The sequence below is a fragment of the Echiichthys vipera genome (genome assembly GCF_963691815.1).
Source record: "Echiichthys vipera genome assembly, chromosome: 12".
In the NCBI taxonomy this organism is placed as follows: domain Eukaryota; kingdom Metazoa; phylum Chordata; class Actinopteri; order Perciformes; family Trachinidae; genus Echiichthys; species Echiichthys vipera.
In genome coordinates this window covers 21228192-21245943 of record NC_139837.1, presented here as the reverse complement: position 1 = coordinate 21245943, position 17752 = coordinate 21228192, and the positions used below count along the sequence as shown (strand labels likewise).

At 40.4% G+C, this 17752-nt stretch overlaps 1 protein-coding gene across 1 annotated transcript in view; it reads left to right on the top strand.

Moving 5' to 3' along the window:
- Nucleotides 1–17752, top strand: part of galnt16 (UDP-N-acetyl-alpha-D-galactosamine:polypeptide N-acetylgalactosaminyltransferase 16) — a 42154-nt gene that overhangs the window by 20715 nt on the left and 3687 nt on the right. Inside the window, exons 6-14 of the mRNA XM_083924841.1 lie at nucleotides 1637–1758; nucleotides 7514–7601; nucleotides 7933–8017; nucleotides 9098–9201; nucleotides 10291–10417; nucleotides 11307–11399; nucleotides 12949–13032; nucleotides 14278–14404; nucleotides 15616–15732. Of these exons, the coding sequence (XP_083780967.1) occupies nucleotides 1637–1758; nucleotides 7514–7601; nucleotides 7933–8017; nucleotides 9098–9201; nucleotides 10291–10417; nucleotides 11307–11399; nucleotides 12949–13032; nucleotides 14278–14404; nucleotides 15616–15732 (947 nt within the window). The remainder of the gene's footprint in view (nucleotides 1–1636; nucleotides 1759–7513; nucleotides 7602–7932; nucleotides 8018–9097; nucleotides 9202–10290; nucleotides 10418–11306; nucleotides 11400–12948; nucleotides 13033–14277; nucleotides 14405–15615; nucleotides 15733–17752) is intronic.

The window sequence follows — 17752 nt, the reverse complement described above, 5'->3', positions numbered from 1 at the left end:
TTTTTAGGTTTTATCCTTTAAGGAAAGGTTTATAAAAAGGCGATGTGGCACTAAGTAGGTGGGTGTTGTTCTGTTGTACTGCTGTTTGTATATAAAGACTTTACTGCCAAACAAACTGCAGTGAACAGCAATGAGTCAACCCTATGTATCCTGTATGAACTTGTTGAAAGGCTGTTTGAGACAGAACCACCTTTTTACAAAGTGCTCCTCTGAGGAATTTGATTACAAAAAGAGATGTAGAAAAGAATCACTCCTTCCTTGTGACTCATGTATCTATAAAACACAGAACATCTATTTCTTTCATCAAGCTTTTCAAGTGGCAGTGAGAGAAACATGAGCTCCTCATCAAGGTTTTATCACAGGTACAAATAATCAGACTGTGTTAGACTCCAAGACTGCGTTTTGTGCTCTAAAACTCTACAAACAAGTTGCTGTTATTTAAATGATCTTTGGCTTTGGAACAAAACTCTGAAGATGATGAGATGCATCTGTTTAATAAACTGTAGGTGCTGCAGAAAAATATACAATTGGCCTCCTCCACACTTGCCTGTGTTACATGCAGATGACTTTTAGACACACTTTTGATGAAGACACCTTTTTTTTTAGCTATTCCTTCTCTACCTGCAGCGATTCTTTTAAAACAGATTTAACTCTGGGCTCCTAATCAACACTTTTTTTCTCACAAGTAATCTAAAGTGGTTGGTAAGGCAAAAAAGCGAGACACATTCTGGTATCGACTTCAGACTAATCCAATTAACCGGCTCCATTTTAAAAAGCTTTTTGTTCTGTAGAGGCTTTTCCACCCAACAGTCAAATGTAAATATTTAAGAAACTCAGACAATTCCGTCTTAGAGAAAGATATATTATTTTATGCGCCAATGTCTTCAACTTGTTTAGAACTTAAAAGGAACATTGACACAGATTACAACCTGATATTTTGCCTTCCTGAACTGTGCTGTTTGGTCGTATATGTGCAGGCAAAACAGAGACGATAGCAGTGATGTTACGTCTGAACGGCTCTTTGTATGAATGGAGGGAATGGAGTCATGCTTGAGAGCCGCTATTTTTATCACTGTGCCATCAAATTTGACAGCCTGCCTTTGAGCGGCAGACTGCACAGACATCTGTTACACTGAAGACACACCAAATAGGCTTTTATTGACACTTTTATCCAATATGCAGGCACTAATTGATATTTACAGATCAATTGTAACCTTTAAAAGAGGAAAGAAAAATAAAATATTAGTAGCTATCTCACATTATTAGTATTGGACTTTCATAAAAGTTGTGGGACTTGCAAGGGACGGTTTATATAAAGAATGATCAAAAATGGATGCAACTGAGGGTTAAATATGCATAATTTTAGTTCCTAACATTAGTGAAATACTAAAAAACACATCCTACGTCAACAATAACTCATTCATTTTCTGAAACTCCTACAGAGCCACTGAGATGGAGGAGCAGAGGAGTAGTGACCCACAATGTGTGTTAGTTTAATGCCAGCGGCCCCTTTTGCAACATTAGACATCAAACATGTTGACATCCCTGCAGGGAAGCAGCATCTGATTTGCTCAAATTGTAGATATTTGACCGGTTTCAGACTTTAATGTCATTTCCTCCCCGTGCTCCCCCTCAGGTCTGATCCGGTCACGTGTGCGAGGAGCCAACACGGCCTCGGCCTCCATCTTGACCTTCTTGGACAGCCACTGCGAGGTCAACGCTGATTGGCTGCAGCCGATGATCCAGAGAGTCAAAGAGGTACAGACCCACGGGCTCACTCCCTGCCGTCACTCACACTCTCCAATTAGACGCTTAATGCATGCAGCTCACACATGTAGTCACACAATCAACACATTTCAGAGGTGGAATAGTTTTTTTTGGCCCTTCTTTGTAACATTCCAGGGGATTTGGCTCCTCTCCATGGTAGATTTTATTGGCTGTGATGTAATACGTTGGCATTGCATATTGTTAAATAAACACTCAATTTGTTCAGCTGTGATTGAATTGTGGAGCCATTTTTCCCCAGCCGATCCGTTTTCTCCCTGACTCTGGAGGGTTTTACTCCGTCAGTTCAGTCGGTCTGTTTTGCGTTGTGCATGGTGACAGCGTCTTGGTTAAGGCTGCATGCTGGATTAATTTCTAATCAAAAACAGTCTTTTTTTAATTCAATAGGAAGACCCCCCCCCCCCCCCCCCCTTTCACCGCATCGTACAAATGAGATTATGCAGCCCACCAGAGACACTACCATCGCATTCATGCAACAATGTTTCTCAATTCAAAACGTGACCGGAATGAAATGCCGAAGCAGCCACTTTTCATCAGGGAGGATATTTTCTCTCTGGGTTTTTTTAATTCACTCTTTTATTTTCATGCAAACCTTCAAGGGCATTTTTGCTGTGAGCCTTCCCTGTTTCCGTCTGCTTTTCTGTATCAGTTCCACAAAGCCGCAAAAGCCGAGCACTCACCGCATGTAAATATATGATTTAGAGACACGTAAGCGGCTGCAGGGACGAGCCAGTACTCTCACCGAGACGTGAGACATGTCTGGTATTTTGATAAAGATAGATGAAGCTGTGGAAACCTTTATCCCTAGCTAATGAGTAATAGGGTGTTTCCTGGGTCTCTCTCTCCTCCCCTGACATTACTAACCTGCGACTGGGCTCTAACCGACACAGCTGCTCCCCACAATACGCTGCCATCCCCCATCACAGGCGGACTCTGCAACAGGAACCGTTTCATTTCATATTCCTCTCAGTAATCTCTTCTCCCCTCGTGTGTGCTCCCACTAAAGTGGGGCACGGACACAGCTGCTTCCAGTGTGCCTCATTTCTCATTCACGCCCTCAGTTTAAAAGAAGTGCTGTGTCTGTTTCACTTTAACTGCAAAAATGGCAATTTGTCTTTTTTTCACAGTTTGTATGTCCTGCCTATCGCTTGCCCAAAACCGCTCTTTTTAAACTTTAGTTTTTATGCCTCCGTGCCTCTTATGAACGCGATATATCCTTGAGGGATTTTCTTCAAATGTGGCACAAATGTCCATTTGAACTCGACGATGAACTGATTTTGGACGTCACAGGTCAAGGTCACCGTGACCTCACAAAACAGGTTTTTGTCCATAACTCAAGAATTCCACGTTAATCATAACAACACGTCACACAGATGTGTAACGATAAAATGATGAAAGTGATGACATTTTATATCCAAAACTCAACTTCACTGTGACATCCAAAACGTTCAGGAACAGAAGAGGAGGCGTTTGGCGGTTGGACACTGAACTGGTGACACTTATCTTGAAACGATGCTGAATGTAGCGATCTGACGATGTGTGTGAAGCATCCACATTTCACCAAAAGTACACTTAATACTTTTTCATTAAATTCCTTTAAAGTCTTCTCTACATATATTATGTCAGTCTGGACAGTTTGGATGTAAACTGGTTGTTGTCAGACACCATGCCATTGAATATCTATCTGATGTGACTCAGGCAGAAATAACGTTCACGGACGAGTTAATGTATTAAAGTTATATTTACGATATGTTTATTCATGTTAAGTCATGTCGTTCTAATGAAATAGCTGTAAGTTATGTTCGCTAACGTAACGTTAACATAACCAGTTTAACTTGACTAACCATTGGTTGTGTCGACCACCCATACAGCCACTGTAGCTAACGTTATAAATCAAATCCAGTCGTGGTCCAAACAGTTACGTAAGATAACTTAATGAGCGTGTTGAATGTTATTGTAACGTTAAAACATAACTGTACGCATTAGCTTGGTGACTGGCGTGAGCCACTTGTCATAATGGCACATTGTAGTCAGATGTTGACAGTTACAAAGCAAAACAAAAGAAGCAAGGACTTGATACGTTGGACAAATACTTAATGAGTGAGCTTTAGAGGTGCTAGGAGGTCTATTTTGTTACATTTGGACAGAGCCCAGCCAGCTGTTGTCTAACCATCTACTGACTCACTGTTGCTTCATATTTAGCATACAGACATGAGAGTGATAAGGATCTTCTCATCTACCTCTCAGCAGAAAGAATCCCAAAATACGAAAACTTTTCCTTTAGTAGAACAATAATGAATGTATTTGTACTTTGCTGAAGGACAAAATGTTGCAGTTTGTTCAGAAAGTACACTGGACTATAACTCAAACTCATTCAAAAACTCTGCATGCAATAAAACGCACATACTCAGCAGTCTCTACTGTACAAAACCTCCTCCACGTTTTATTCACAGGAGTCTACGCATTGTGAGTGTGTGCACATTGTGTTTGTGTTTCCGTACACTTATACTTGGCTCTGGGCAGCTGTGACTCATCCAGCTTGCATTACAATCTTTCATTCTGGCATTCATGAGAGCACGGGGCTCAGTGATAATTCACTAGCTCCTCGGCACGGCTCCACCTGGTCCTGGATTCATTAGTCTTCCCGAGACTGCCTTTCCTGGGTTTATAAACGGCCTCTGAGAGCAGGAAAACTGATTAAGGATCACTGTCTATGTTCTTTAATGCAACATAATTACACTTTTCATTTGTTAATTTAGAGCTGCAAATGAATTTGATTAGTAATGAAGTATATAATGAGCTCTCCTCTCGCAGATGTTGGGGTATAAGACATTTAAATGCAGTGGAAGGTATAGCCTATCACACACACTCTCTGGGGTGATATTTAATACCTTCTTACAAGTCATTGACTGTTTTGGACCATGGAGAATAATTGTAATGTGCTGAATGAATTGAGCTACGGCAGTTATATGCTTGACAAGCATCTTATAATTTATCATAACTGGTTTTATGATGCCCTTCTCCCCTTTTTTTCTTCTCTCTTCATTGACTATAACTAGTGCATGGCAGCCTGCTGAAAGCTGATTGGACAACTGGTCCCACCCCAGTAAGAGACGCATGGGAGTGTCTTCAAGAGGCTTTTAGTTTAAAGTTGTAATCCGTAAGAATTGAGATACGTTGTTTCTAGCTGCCTTTTTGGCGGTAAGATATAATTGCAGTCGCGACTCTGGGACCTCTCATCTCCCAGAGTTCCTTTGGAAATCGAACAGTGCCGACTGTATGACGTCAGTAGATCGACAGCTCACACCTGCAGCGATGCGGCGTGATGCCTTCACATGCTCCACACAATAGGAGGTCCGAAGAGAGAAGGGGAACGATGTAAAAAAGCGTTACTAACTCTGCGGCACATTTGATTTTAGCACGGGAAAGTCCCCACAGACACTCAGATCATATTTCTCAGCAAAGCAGCAAAAGTGCTTTCATTAGCGGGTCATGTGATCAGTCAACATTGTTTTAATAATCATTGAGATTTAACTTCATCCACAAAGAACACTATGTTTTGGCAAAGTAAAACATACCCCAAACATCTACGCACATTTTATGAGCAATAGGCATGTAACGCAGAGCACATCAATCAAAGTCCGACTCTTGACCTTTTAACCAAAGCTGGACAGTGCGTCCTCTGTTGGTCTCTTATTCAGAGGCTGATGTGACATTACTGGGCGATGAAGCAAAGGAATAGAGATCTCCAGACACCAATTGGCATTTAGAAACTGTGAAATTCAGCGTGGACAAAACACATTTCTAGTTTCACTTCATCATGTAAATCATTTCACTTTTCCAGATTGAAATACAGCAGAAGAATAAACTTTTATTTTATTTCATCAGATGCGTTAAAAGCGGCCAGATGTGAGGGACCGAATGACTTTGACACTGTCATAAATTCAGATGCAGAATGAGTAGAATTAAAAGAGGGGAAGAGGGTCGAGAGATTGAGAGATCATCAGCCATTTTGGAAGTGCAGCCTCTTCATGCATTATGAAATCACAGAGGCTCATTAAAAGCCCCATAAATGTCTATTGCTTAAAGCTGTTGAGAGCATCACTTTCCAAGCTGCTCTCCGGCAAAGTGGCATTTCACACCCGCTCTCCCCAACACACACACTCTTTGGTGCAATGAACACAAAGTTTATGACGGGTTCAAGGGAGGGACGGCTCTAATCGGAAACAGTCGATCGGATTGTTACGATGCTAAACCGTTCAACTTCACGGACACACGCAGATGCCTGAAGGGCAGACTGCAGCATTGGCACAGACACACATTCACTGACAGATGCAACACAAACACACATGCTAACAGCAGTTCTCTTCTGTTTACTTTAAAGTTCATGTTACTTCTTCGGCAGGTGGTAGTTCAACAGCTCAGAGTTTGTCATGAATTCATGTCCACTATGAACTGTGGGAAGAATAGGAAGTCACAGAGAGGGCTTCATATTTTTTATTATTTCCATAAATCATGTTTTTTGTGTGCAATCAATCTGGTTTTGGGTTGTTTTGAGAAGATATCTCCACTTATTTTAATTTTCATAAACATTTTTTGATTCTGCATGCATGCAGTTTTGTTTATTCATCGTATGATTGGCTTTTATCTGTTTTTTTGCAAATTAACTCTTCTTATGGTCTGCACAATATGAGCAGTAAAGGTTTTTTATTCTGTATAATAAGGGTTCAGTCCACTTTGAACTAGCATATATTTGTACAGTGAGCTGTTCCAGTTCACTGGAAAGACGGAGGTGGGCTGTTACCAGTAATCATCTCTCCTTATCAGAACACCCAATTAATCATTCATCATTATGACATAATCCCATGGGAGAAGAATTCACTGTCCCCAGAGCACCGTCTGACATTTAGTACTCATTACAGAGATGTATATTGCTTTAATTCACTTGATCCTGAGGAAGATTCTTGTCTGATTGAAACATTGATCACTAAAGATTTTCATTTGCACAAGCTTTAGACATTCTGTGGCACCTTTGTTTTATATTTTGGCTATAGGTCAGTCATTTCAGAATCAGAATCAGAAAGGTGTTTATTGCCAAGTACGTTAACACATTTTATCTTGGTGTTCATGTGCTCAAAAATTAAAAAGAAATAAACAATAAGCAGAGTACTGTGCTCAAGAATATAAATAGAAATATTACCATAAGAATTTGAAAAGATTTACTGTAACATAAATAACAAATTATGTACATTTTAACAGTTAAAAACAACAAAAAGTTGTACAGTTCTGTGCAGAATTTCTAATGCATTGTCATTCCTACTACATGCAAAAACAGCAGGAGTTCTGTGTGTGACTGAGTCCACATCATCATCACGATTTCAGAAAGTTAAGATTGTTTATTCATCTGTTATTGGTAACACTTATAGTGTTAAATGTTATGCAACATTTTCCTAAAGAAACAATAGATTCATAAAAAGAATCCCTCTCAATCATCACTTATGATCAGTGTCAGCGGTAACGCACTGCTAGGTAACAAGTTGCAGTAACTGCTTTATTCCTGTGATTCGCGGCTTTGTTCATGCCAGCACGGCTCCCTCTCTTCATTCACTCGCTAGCTCGCTCGACCACATTGGAGAGCTGATTTTTTTAAAGGGGAATATAAGTTCAAATATAAAATGTTCAAACATGTCTCAACGATAATGTTTCTGTGTGTACTTCTCCCATCCAGGACCATACTCGAGTGGTCAGCCCCATCATCGACGTCATCAGCCTGGACAACTTTGCTTACTTGGCTGCGTCTGCTGACTTGAGAGGAGGTCAGGACACAACACACAAATCATGTACAGTAACAGCTGATAACAAACAGCTGCGGTCGAGGGAAAACCCCTGTTCACAAACCCCTTGTTATATAACATCATGATCCCTGCCAGAATAATTCAAAACTCATGAGATTCCTAAACTGATTTAAGTCAATCTGTAAGTTGTCATTCGACAGCACAAGACTTGTTGCTGTAACTGGTGTGAAATTAGATCCACCAAAATCAGTATGGTTCTCTTGTCTGTTTTCTTCTTAAGAGGTGATGTCTAGACAGAGTGGTTGTAACAGAATCTGACTTTTTGTCTCCCTTTTGCTCTCTTTCACTTCAGGATTTGACTGGAGTCTCCACTTCAAATGGGAGCAGATTCCCATCGAGCAGAAAATGGCGAGGAGCGACCCCACACAGGCAATCAGGTCTGTCTACGCTCAGCACTGTTGAAAAAACTGCACTGCGGTTTCAGCATCAGAGAGAGAGAGAGAGAGAGAGAGAGAGAGAGAGAGAGAGAGAGAGAGAGAGAGAGAGAGAGAGAGAGAGAGACAGAGAGAGAGAGAGAGAGACAGAGCGAGAGAGATGTTGATTTCCATAAATAGCCACTTTACTTATTATTATTATAGAGCAGGGGTGCTCAGCTATGATCCTGGAGGGCCCCTGTCCTGCATGTTTTAGGTTTCTCCCTGCTCTAACACACCTGAGTCTAATTATTTCCAAACCTGGGACGAGCTTCAGCTGCCTGATAACGAGCACATCATTAGACTCAGGTGTGTTAGAGAGAAACCTAAAACATGCAGGACAGTGGCCCTCCAGGAGCAGAATTGAGCACCCCTGATACAGGGTTTGAACGTGACATCCTGTAAATTCAGATGTATTTTGACTCAGGTTGAATCACGGTTATTTTGGGCTTAATTCTCCCCTCCCAACACCCGTCAGCAAAGCCCTGATTTTTTTGATGTTATAAAGATTATCTTGCCGGATTTTCCTGTTGTTTAAGGTTTGTTAACAGTTGTTTTTTTTCTATATCCACTAATCTGCTTGGATGCCACACTGATTTATATATTTACAATCCGATATCCTGTTTGTGAGTTGGGGACGCCAAGAACACAGTTATGTGGGACCGAACGATACAATACTTTTCCTTCATGAATTTTCTATACAAGAAGTGCAAAAACTTGACTGATCAACATCAGACAGAACTGTTAACTAGTTAAACTATGTAGATCAGCCGGCATGGACTCGGGCAAGCAAAAACCTTGTTGTTGTTTACTCTAAAGTCAAGTCTGATTACGGCGGATTTACTGTTGTGAGAGTTTTGCCGGCTCTGACTCTGGTTGTTCATGAATAATTCTGTCAGTGTGTGGTGTCTTTGCTCTCCACACACTGTAGGAACAAAACTGTTACCTTTATCATTACATGTCTTTATGCGTGGGGTTTCTCACATTGTCAACATCTGTGAAGGCAGTGCCAGGCAGTGTTAATGACTCCCCTCTACTGTGCAGGACTCCGGTCATTGCTGGCGGCATATTCGTCATGGACAAGAGCTGGTTCAACCACCTGGGCCAGTATGACACCCACATGGACATCTGGGGAGGAGAGAACTTCGGTGAGCTCACTGATGATTTTTAACTTTTACTTGAATCACAGTGATGACTTTTTATTAATCATCCTCCACATGCATCCTACTCAGAGGGTCTTTAGATAAGAACACAAAACTGCCCTGCTGGAATTGCAAATGTTCTTTTGATCCATACTAATTCTTCTACTCCATTTCGTTTTCTTTAACTTCCATTTGCTAAAATATGTTTACATTTTGATGTGTGGACTCCAAAAGGTGTCCAGAAGAGGAGAAATAGACTTTACAAAATAAGAAATCATACTGAATCGGAATATTGAACTAAATCCCCATATGTAGCTGTCTCTAAACTTAAACATCGCACAAGTCACTCATTTTAGGGTTAATGGATTTTACCTGGTTGCAGCACATTAGTGTATTTACAGTAGATTCACTAGTTTAGAACAAAAAGGAGTAAATAAAAGAATGCTTATTCCCCTTAATTTAACAGTTTATTTGTAACAAAAACCTGCTGTTTCCAATGACACGGTTGTCATGAACATACAAATAATAATGAAAAGATCTAATTCAGGTAATCAAACTGGACATTTTCAATGTCTTCAATTCATATGTTTAGTCGTGTTGGCTCTGGACCACTGCAGATGTTTCTGGATGCTGCAGAGGCCCGAGCCGCTCTCTGAAATGCCTGTTGTGTCCTTGGAATATGCAAGGCAGCAGAGCGTTAAGTTATCTGCTACAACAGCTTTGACACTGCTGATTTACAGATTATATAAATCACCATCTGCTGCATCAAAAATGTAGCAGGTGAACGTGGCCAGGCTGATACTGGGATGATACAGGTCAGACAGACTAGGGACGGGACAGGAACCTTTATTATCGGAGACCGTGATAAAAACACTCACAATCGTTAATCCGGGTGAATTTCCATTATTGGGATAATCATGAATTTCATGATTGTCATGATCTGTGATGCAGTAAAAATCATGCAAAAATGTAAGGTAAAGTGATTCCAGTGAGAGTTTCAAGTATATTTTGAGGATTATCAGGATAATAATTAGAATTAAGAGAGACAACTACTTGCCTACATAGTTGACTCGTCCTCTTTCTGTCCTCCTGCAGAGCTTTCTTTCCGGGTGTGGATGTGCGGAGGAAGTCTGGAGATTCTTCCCTGCAGCCGCGTGGGTCACGTGTTCAGGAAAAGGCACCCGTACGACTTCCCAGAAGGCAATGCCCTCACCTACATTAAGTGAGTGTGTTGATCCGTTAAGACACCCTGACATCCTGTCTGCTGCGCAGCGTTTATTACACCACTAAAACAGCTGACCCACCGCCAAGACGGTTCATCTTTTACTCAGCCTTGACACAGCAGTGAAGTTCAGAGCTTCACCAGGCAATTTTGAAAAGTGTTTGCAGACCGTCTTCACCTAGATATTATGTAACATGCAAATATTAAACTACTCACTCTTAAAATATTAGTTTTTAGTGTGCAGGAGGCGGACAAAGTTCCAGTTTTTCTCTAACGTTAATACGATAATTCTATAATGTTACAGACTGACGGTGCTGTAATTTGTTTAACGTTATAATCTGAGCTAATTTTTCTTCTCATCTCTCACAAGAATAGTATCCTCATTTTTAACTACAGTTATTTGTTTGTATGCAAGGGAACTATTCTATTTCTTAGTCAGTTTTTTTCTTGTTTTACATTTTATTTAATAAGTAACCACAATTAAATACAGAGCAAGTAATGATAAGTTTCAGTCTTTGACTTGTTACTGATAAAATAGTTATTATAAAAATTGTGCACAAAAAAAAAGGTTGTGCTGTATGCTGTGTGTTTATTTCCCTCTTTAGTTTTGTTTAATGACCACCAGAACACATACAGGATTTACCACCAGTGCACTGTTCAAATATAAACTGAGGCTGTAAATACTGCTGTGGTTTTGTGTAAACATCTTGTCTAAAAGATACAGCGGATGGTGGAATTGGTCTGAAACACACCCGACTGTCTCATCTGAGTTTTTGTGATGCCTGAAGACTCTTTGTGTGTGACACTGTCATTAGAGCGGCCTACAGGAATGCCAGCATCACTGTCATTACTGTGGCTGAGCAGCTGTTGTGTGTCTGTGTCCACGCAGGAACACCCGGCGGGCTGCTGAGGTGTGGATGGACGAGTATAAACAATACTACTACTCTGCGAGGCCGTCAGCTCAGGGCAAGGCCTTTGGCAGGTTTGTCCTTCACTCTGCCGCCCTCCTCTCATCACATATACAGACAGCAGGTTTGGTTATGTTTCAGATAAAACTTTCAGATTTAGAGTCCATGATTCAATCAGACTTTTCATTTTAAGGTCATGGTTTTCCCAGCACTGACGGTTATGACATTGTTAGACTTTTGACTTCATAAAGATCAACAAAGTTTATTTATTGCCTGACAACTGGCATTCACAGTTTTCAGGCTACATGCTATCAAGCAGTGATGAGGGGCAAAAAATGCCTTCAAGACTCAATATATATATAGATATTTATTTATCTATATATATTGAGATTTTTTTCAATTCATTTAATTTCCTTTTGTATCTTTAACACACACTCACATAAACAACACTGAGAGTAGCATTAGCTTTTTTTTGTATTCACTCATGTTGGCACATGGTGGTGAGTAGTATTTGCTTGTTTAATATGGTCTCCTTTCACATTAAAAACACAACTACTTTATGCACTAATCACTATTTCTGTGCCCCTAAAGTGTTGTGAATGCTGCGGTCCTTTACACAGTGGAGGTAAAAAGTTGTCCCCAAAATATTTCCCTACGATTTCGTCATTCATTTCCCAGAACAGTTTACATCGAGATATTCAGGCGTCTAGGAGAAAAATGGTCTGTGTAGTGTAAAGTGTAAGGCAAAATTAAAACCTATTGTCTCCTTAAAAAATAGCTACAATGTAAAACTTTATGAGGAGTATACTTTAAACAAGAGACAGAGATCCCTTTGTGCACAGTTACGCTCAGGAACATTACCACCGGCCCGAGAGACCTCCAGCTTTAACGCCGCTCCAGAGGAGGACAGACTGTGTTTGTTGCTTGAGCTCTGTGAAACTGAGAATGAGGTTAAACTTAGGTCAGGTTGTTTTACTGTATACGAACAATATTGTGAACAATTATTTTGATCATGGATTCAATTTCTAACTTTTTTTCCTCATTAACTGCAGCATGTTTTTGTCTATAAAATATCAAGAAATAGTTTTTAAAAATGCCTTTTATAACTTCCCAGAGTCCAAGGTGGCATCTTTAAGTTTCATCCAACCCATTGATAATTGGTTTACTGTCATATACGACGAAGAAGCAAGTCTCATATTTGAGAAGCAAGAACTAGAGAATGATTCAGGATGGTTTCACTTGAAAATTACTGAAATGATAAACCGATCAGCAAGATTGTTGCCAATTCTTTTTCTGTCGATTTTGTGTAATAATGGATAATAACAATAATAATAATTGGACAAAACTCTATTTGTATGAAAGGCCCAAGACCAGGAAAACCCAAGAGATCACTCAGTGCGGTGTTGGGGATTACAGCCCCTCTCTGGTATTAGCAGAAAAGAGTTCTGGCCCAACACTTTCAATAAGATCCACATGAGCTCAGTCTGTAGGATCAGATGAGTTCTCTGCATCAAGATCTCAACTCTAAACATTTTTCTCTCTTACTGTGTCTTACATTCTCCTAATTTTCTCTTCTTGACCTCTCTCTTTGTCTCTACGCCCTCGTGTGTTTGCTTTTTGCAGCATTGCAGACCGTCTGACTCTGCGCCGCAAGTTGAACTGCAAACCGTTCCGCTGGTACATGGAGAACGTCTATCCTGAGCTGCGGTACGACACTGAAACTGAGCGGCTGTCACAGTCATTCACGTTGACCACGTTAATTATTATTATTATTATTATTATCTGACAAATCTTGTTGTTTGTAGGCATGACGAGCCCCTGCAGACATATTTTAGGATGTATGAACATACTTTCAGTGATTATTTGTGTCAACATATTAGAGTTTACTTTTGCTGAGCTATTTTTATTATTTTTAAAAGTTAAACTGCTGGACACAGAATGTCTCCCACTTCACTATTAAGTCCATTTTAAGTGTGTGTGCACTTCAAGTTTGTGAATCACTCTTTCTGTAAGCTAATATTGAACAACGACTGGTTTAAAAACTAGTTGTGATGTCAAAGATTTAAGATGGATGTCATGAACAGCCTTCTGGCGTCAAACAAAGTTTAATTTCTGAGTAGAGGTATACGGTGTCTCTGCAGGTTATCCTGGAAATTGAGGGATTTTTATGCATGACCTGTGGACATTATACAATTGTTATTATAAATGTAATATAAGAATTATTCATTATTTTAGAAGGAGAAGACATACATGCATTGAATGGAGAGATGTCAGTGCCGATGAGAAATCGTGGGTTTGGTGCCCTGCTCAAGGGCACCTCTGCAGTGCCCAGGAGGTGAACTAACACCTCTCTGGCTACCAGTCCACGCTCCACACTTGGTCCGTACATGGGACTCGAATCCTTCCAAAGACCATTAAAAACCAACAAGAGGAAAATACTTGCGAATAAAAGTGTTTTCCTTTGTTTCTTGTGTTTGATTATTTGAGGCTGGAAGGATTTTCAACCTTCAGTTAATTTCAAAAGTAAAAAGCCATGTTTAGAGAAAGAAAAGACACGATAATAAATGCAATCAGAATTTTTTCTTCCCATGCGTTTAAATCAGAAAAACCCTTGGGGGTTGTCATGACCCCAAAGTTCAGAACCAGTGATCTAAATATATCAGATGAGGATGGTAACATCTGTCCGTGGTATCCGTGTGTATCACACCAGTTCGTTTCTTTAGCCCCCCGCCTCTGGCTGTATCTGCACCATGTCATGCTTCCAAAATACCTGTGGTTTCTCAAATTACAATTGTGTATTTTCACAAGTATGTGTTGTAATAGGGCACATTACTTGTGGTGCGATTGAATGACTCAGACGAGCAAGCAAGTCAATTCAGTCCATCTGTTCTTTATTGCTATAATAAGACCTCTCTCTGGCCTCTCTCTCCTCCCTGTCAATGGCTCCCTCAGGGTCCCCGAGCAGGATGCGGTGTCCAGTGTGCTGAAACAAGGCGGTTTGTGTCTGGAGACCCGTGGGACAGATGCCCTCGGCCTGGCAGAGTGCAGGGGCATCGGAGCCATAAGGCCACAGTCACAGGTCAGCGCTCTGCCACTAGGGGGAGACAGTGGGTTTTATATTTAGTCTGAATTATTACCAAAAAAGTGCAGGAATTTGGGCTGATTAGGCAGGTGTAGGTATATATAAAGAACAGAGGGTGTGTGCAACGGCCCCAACAATAGTGATGGTGTGAAAGTCTGACATGAATTATGACATGGAGACTTTGATATATACAAATGACTTGTAATCTAATAAAAATGTATTGTTATTTATCTTACAACTTAACATCAAGTATGATAACATAAATTGCTTTTCTTTTGGAAAATATGACATTTTTATCAACACGTTAAAGGTCCTGTATTGTAAAAAGTGTGATTACCAAGTCTTTTTTATTATGACGCAGGTTGATGTGCTATATAAATAATGTGAAAGTATCAAAGGGCTCAATCCACAGAAAAATGCACACAGTCTGTATTCAGAAACTGTCTTTAAAGGAGTTGTAGGGACTTGTGATGTCACAGTATATACTATATAAAGGTAGAGTGCCGTTACAGTCATCCATCCAGGTGCAACGACAGGGCAGAGACTGGGCTTTTGCATCAGGGGGTCTTAAAGAGACAGGCGTTAAACAGAGCATTTCAGACAGAAGGGGAATACAGGTACATTCAGACAGACACTATGAGAAAAGTTTAACATGTCAGCATTTAAGCAAGTAAACATGTTGTAGTAGAAACCCAAAATGAACAAGTATGAACCTGAAAATGAGCATAATACGGGATTAATGCTGTTGCTAGGTTACAAGGCTGTTAAACCTGTTTTATCAATCGTCACATGAGGATCTGCATGCCAAACCCCAATTTAAGTTTAGTCATGTTAGTCAACATGAGTCACTGTTGAGACTTGAGCATTATATGAACTCAGCGTGACATCACAGGTATGGTTAGCTGTTGTGTTTGTAGCCTGCAGCCTGTGGATCAGATTTAAGCAGACAGGTGATACAAAAGGTTCAAGAGTATGTTGTAGAAATGTGTAATCCAGTCAGATTAAATGTCTACAATTGTAACCTATTGACATATAGCTGGAAACTTTTAAACACAAGCTGGAAACTTTTAAACACAAGTAGATTTAGTAAGGCTGTAACATGAACGACACTAATGTTAAATGTCTTCCTGCAAAAAGAAAAATGAAACCAAACGTTTCATTGAGATGTTAAAAGCCACCACAGTCATCAGTCTGTCTGTATTTTGCAGAGATGGGAACTAATAGAGCCACTGCTCCGGCAGCAGGACCTCTGTCTGGCCATTTCAGGCTTCACAGCTGGGTCAAAGGTGAGGATGGAGACCTGCAATTCAAAAGAGCCCAGACAGGTAAGAACAAATAGTGTTAGCCTTTAAAATTCAGTGGCATTTTTGACGATTTTTAAGTTCCACATTGCTGGGCGGTTTTAGTCTCCTGTATGGTACAATACTACAATTTGCTGTAGCTTTTCAATAGGCAGCATAGTAAAAAGACATAAAAGGTGTAATTTAATCTTGCTTAGAAGCAAGCTATTCTGTGGAGTTGCTTTGTTAACTAATGGTTAACAAAAAGAAAAGGGATTTGCTTTAATCAGTCATTTTAACAGAAGTTCTCAGTTTCTCCCAAGTGGTTATCTCATTTTGGTGTCAGATGGTTCATTTCTCCTCAATGTGCCACTCACAGTGCTTAAATCAGACGTGAAAGATTTGTAGATAAGAAGCGGTTCCAGGACAGATGCAGAGCAGCCCGCCAGCTGATGTTGATGCCACGAGGCTGAAGATGATCTGAGCGGCCTGGTTGCACTGATGCAGCTTGCGCCAAAGGAAGAGCAGTAAAACATAACTTCAGACCCCACCCTGTCCCTTCCTAGTTCTCCCCTTTTGTGAATGTCGAACACGCACGTCCCATGTGGACCCGCTCTGGCTACACGGTTGATTTATGACATTGAAGAGGGAGTTATTAAGTCGAACCATGTGTATGAGCGCGCAGGACTCCTGCCAGGTTGTCCTCTCCTCTCTCTGCAGTCTCAATCCTTTGAGAGTTCTTTGGAAACCTGCCCATCAACAAGCAACCCATCCTTTCTGTGGGAGACGCTTGGCCTCTTTGTCCTGGGTGTTTAATCCCCGAGAAAGGAAAAGAAATACTTTTGCTCTCTAAATAAAAGTGCTGAAGTGATTAACTCTTAGAGCAACCAGTGATGGTGGCCCCTTTTTTTAAAATGCAAATGATGTGACATTTAACCAAAACTAAGGTCAGAAGGATATGAGTTTATCTGATCGTGAGCTCTTTCATACGATTTTCTCCGATCCCTGCTGCATTACAAAAGTCTGGAACAGCTTTGCAACATTTTATTTTCTCAGCATTAATAAGTTCCCTCAAACGTTGAGCTTTTTTTTATATGTATAAATTCTGAATCTAATCCTTAAAGAATTTCATTAGTTTGGGTTTCACTGGAGAGATGATGCCCGATGCTGGTCTAAACGCTGTTTTAGAAGCTTGTCCAATAAGGATGAATGTAATAAAACAACTTGGACATTCTTTGGCATGAATTAGCCGCACTTCAAGACAAAGAAAACTCTTTCTGCAACTCAATCACAAATATATTGGCATCTATATCTGCCTTCAAAAATCAGTTGTTGGTCAGTTCATGTTCATAAACGCTAACGGGCGAATGAATTGTGAATTGTGCATCAACTGCAAACGCTATCTGTCCCGTCTCAAGGTCCGATTAGCTTGGCATTTTAATGCAAACACGCCCGTCATTTTTTGCATTTCAGTGAAATTTTCCTAGCCTGGCATCGTCAGACTTATTCGCAAATACATATTAATCAGGAATCTCTCAGTTAATTTTAGATTTCCAAGGGGCATTGGAAATCAACTGTGCAGAGCAAAAAGCCTCAGGATGCAATTGAATCGATATAGAACCAATCAGAGCAGCGAAGCAATGAAGAAAGGAAGCAAGTTGGGGGTGGTGCTTGGTTTGTTTGGAAGCAGGAAAACAATCGCGGCCAGGTCTTTCTCAAACAATAGTACACAAAAAAACGTGTTTCTGAAATTATATAAGGCAAAAAATAGGCAACATTGTAACATAATCTCAGCTGCTGCCTAGTTTGACAGTTTGAGTTTTTGTCAGCCTGCTCATTTTGTGCTGGATGAAGAGCACCTTAAACATCATCATCTTAAGAGGGATAAACAGCCATGATTGGCTACTACAGGATCTGCCTGCATGGCTGGAAATCTGTCTGAGCGGGAGAGGGGCCAGACCTGCCAGAGCATATAAAACATGAATAATCCTTTTTATGCCCTCTGATTGCAATTATCCATCTGGCAAAGTATAAAAACTACCTTTCCAAGAACACAGTAGGCCGA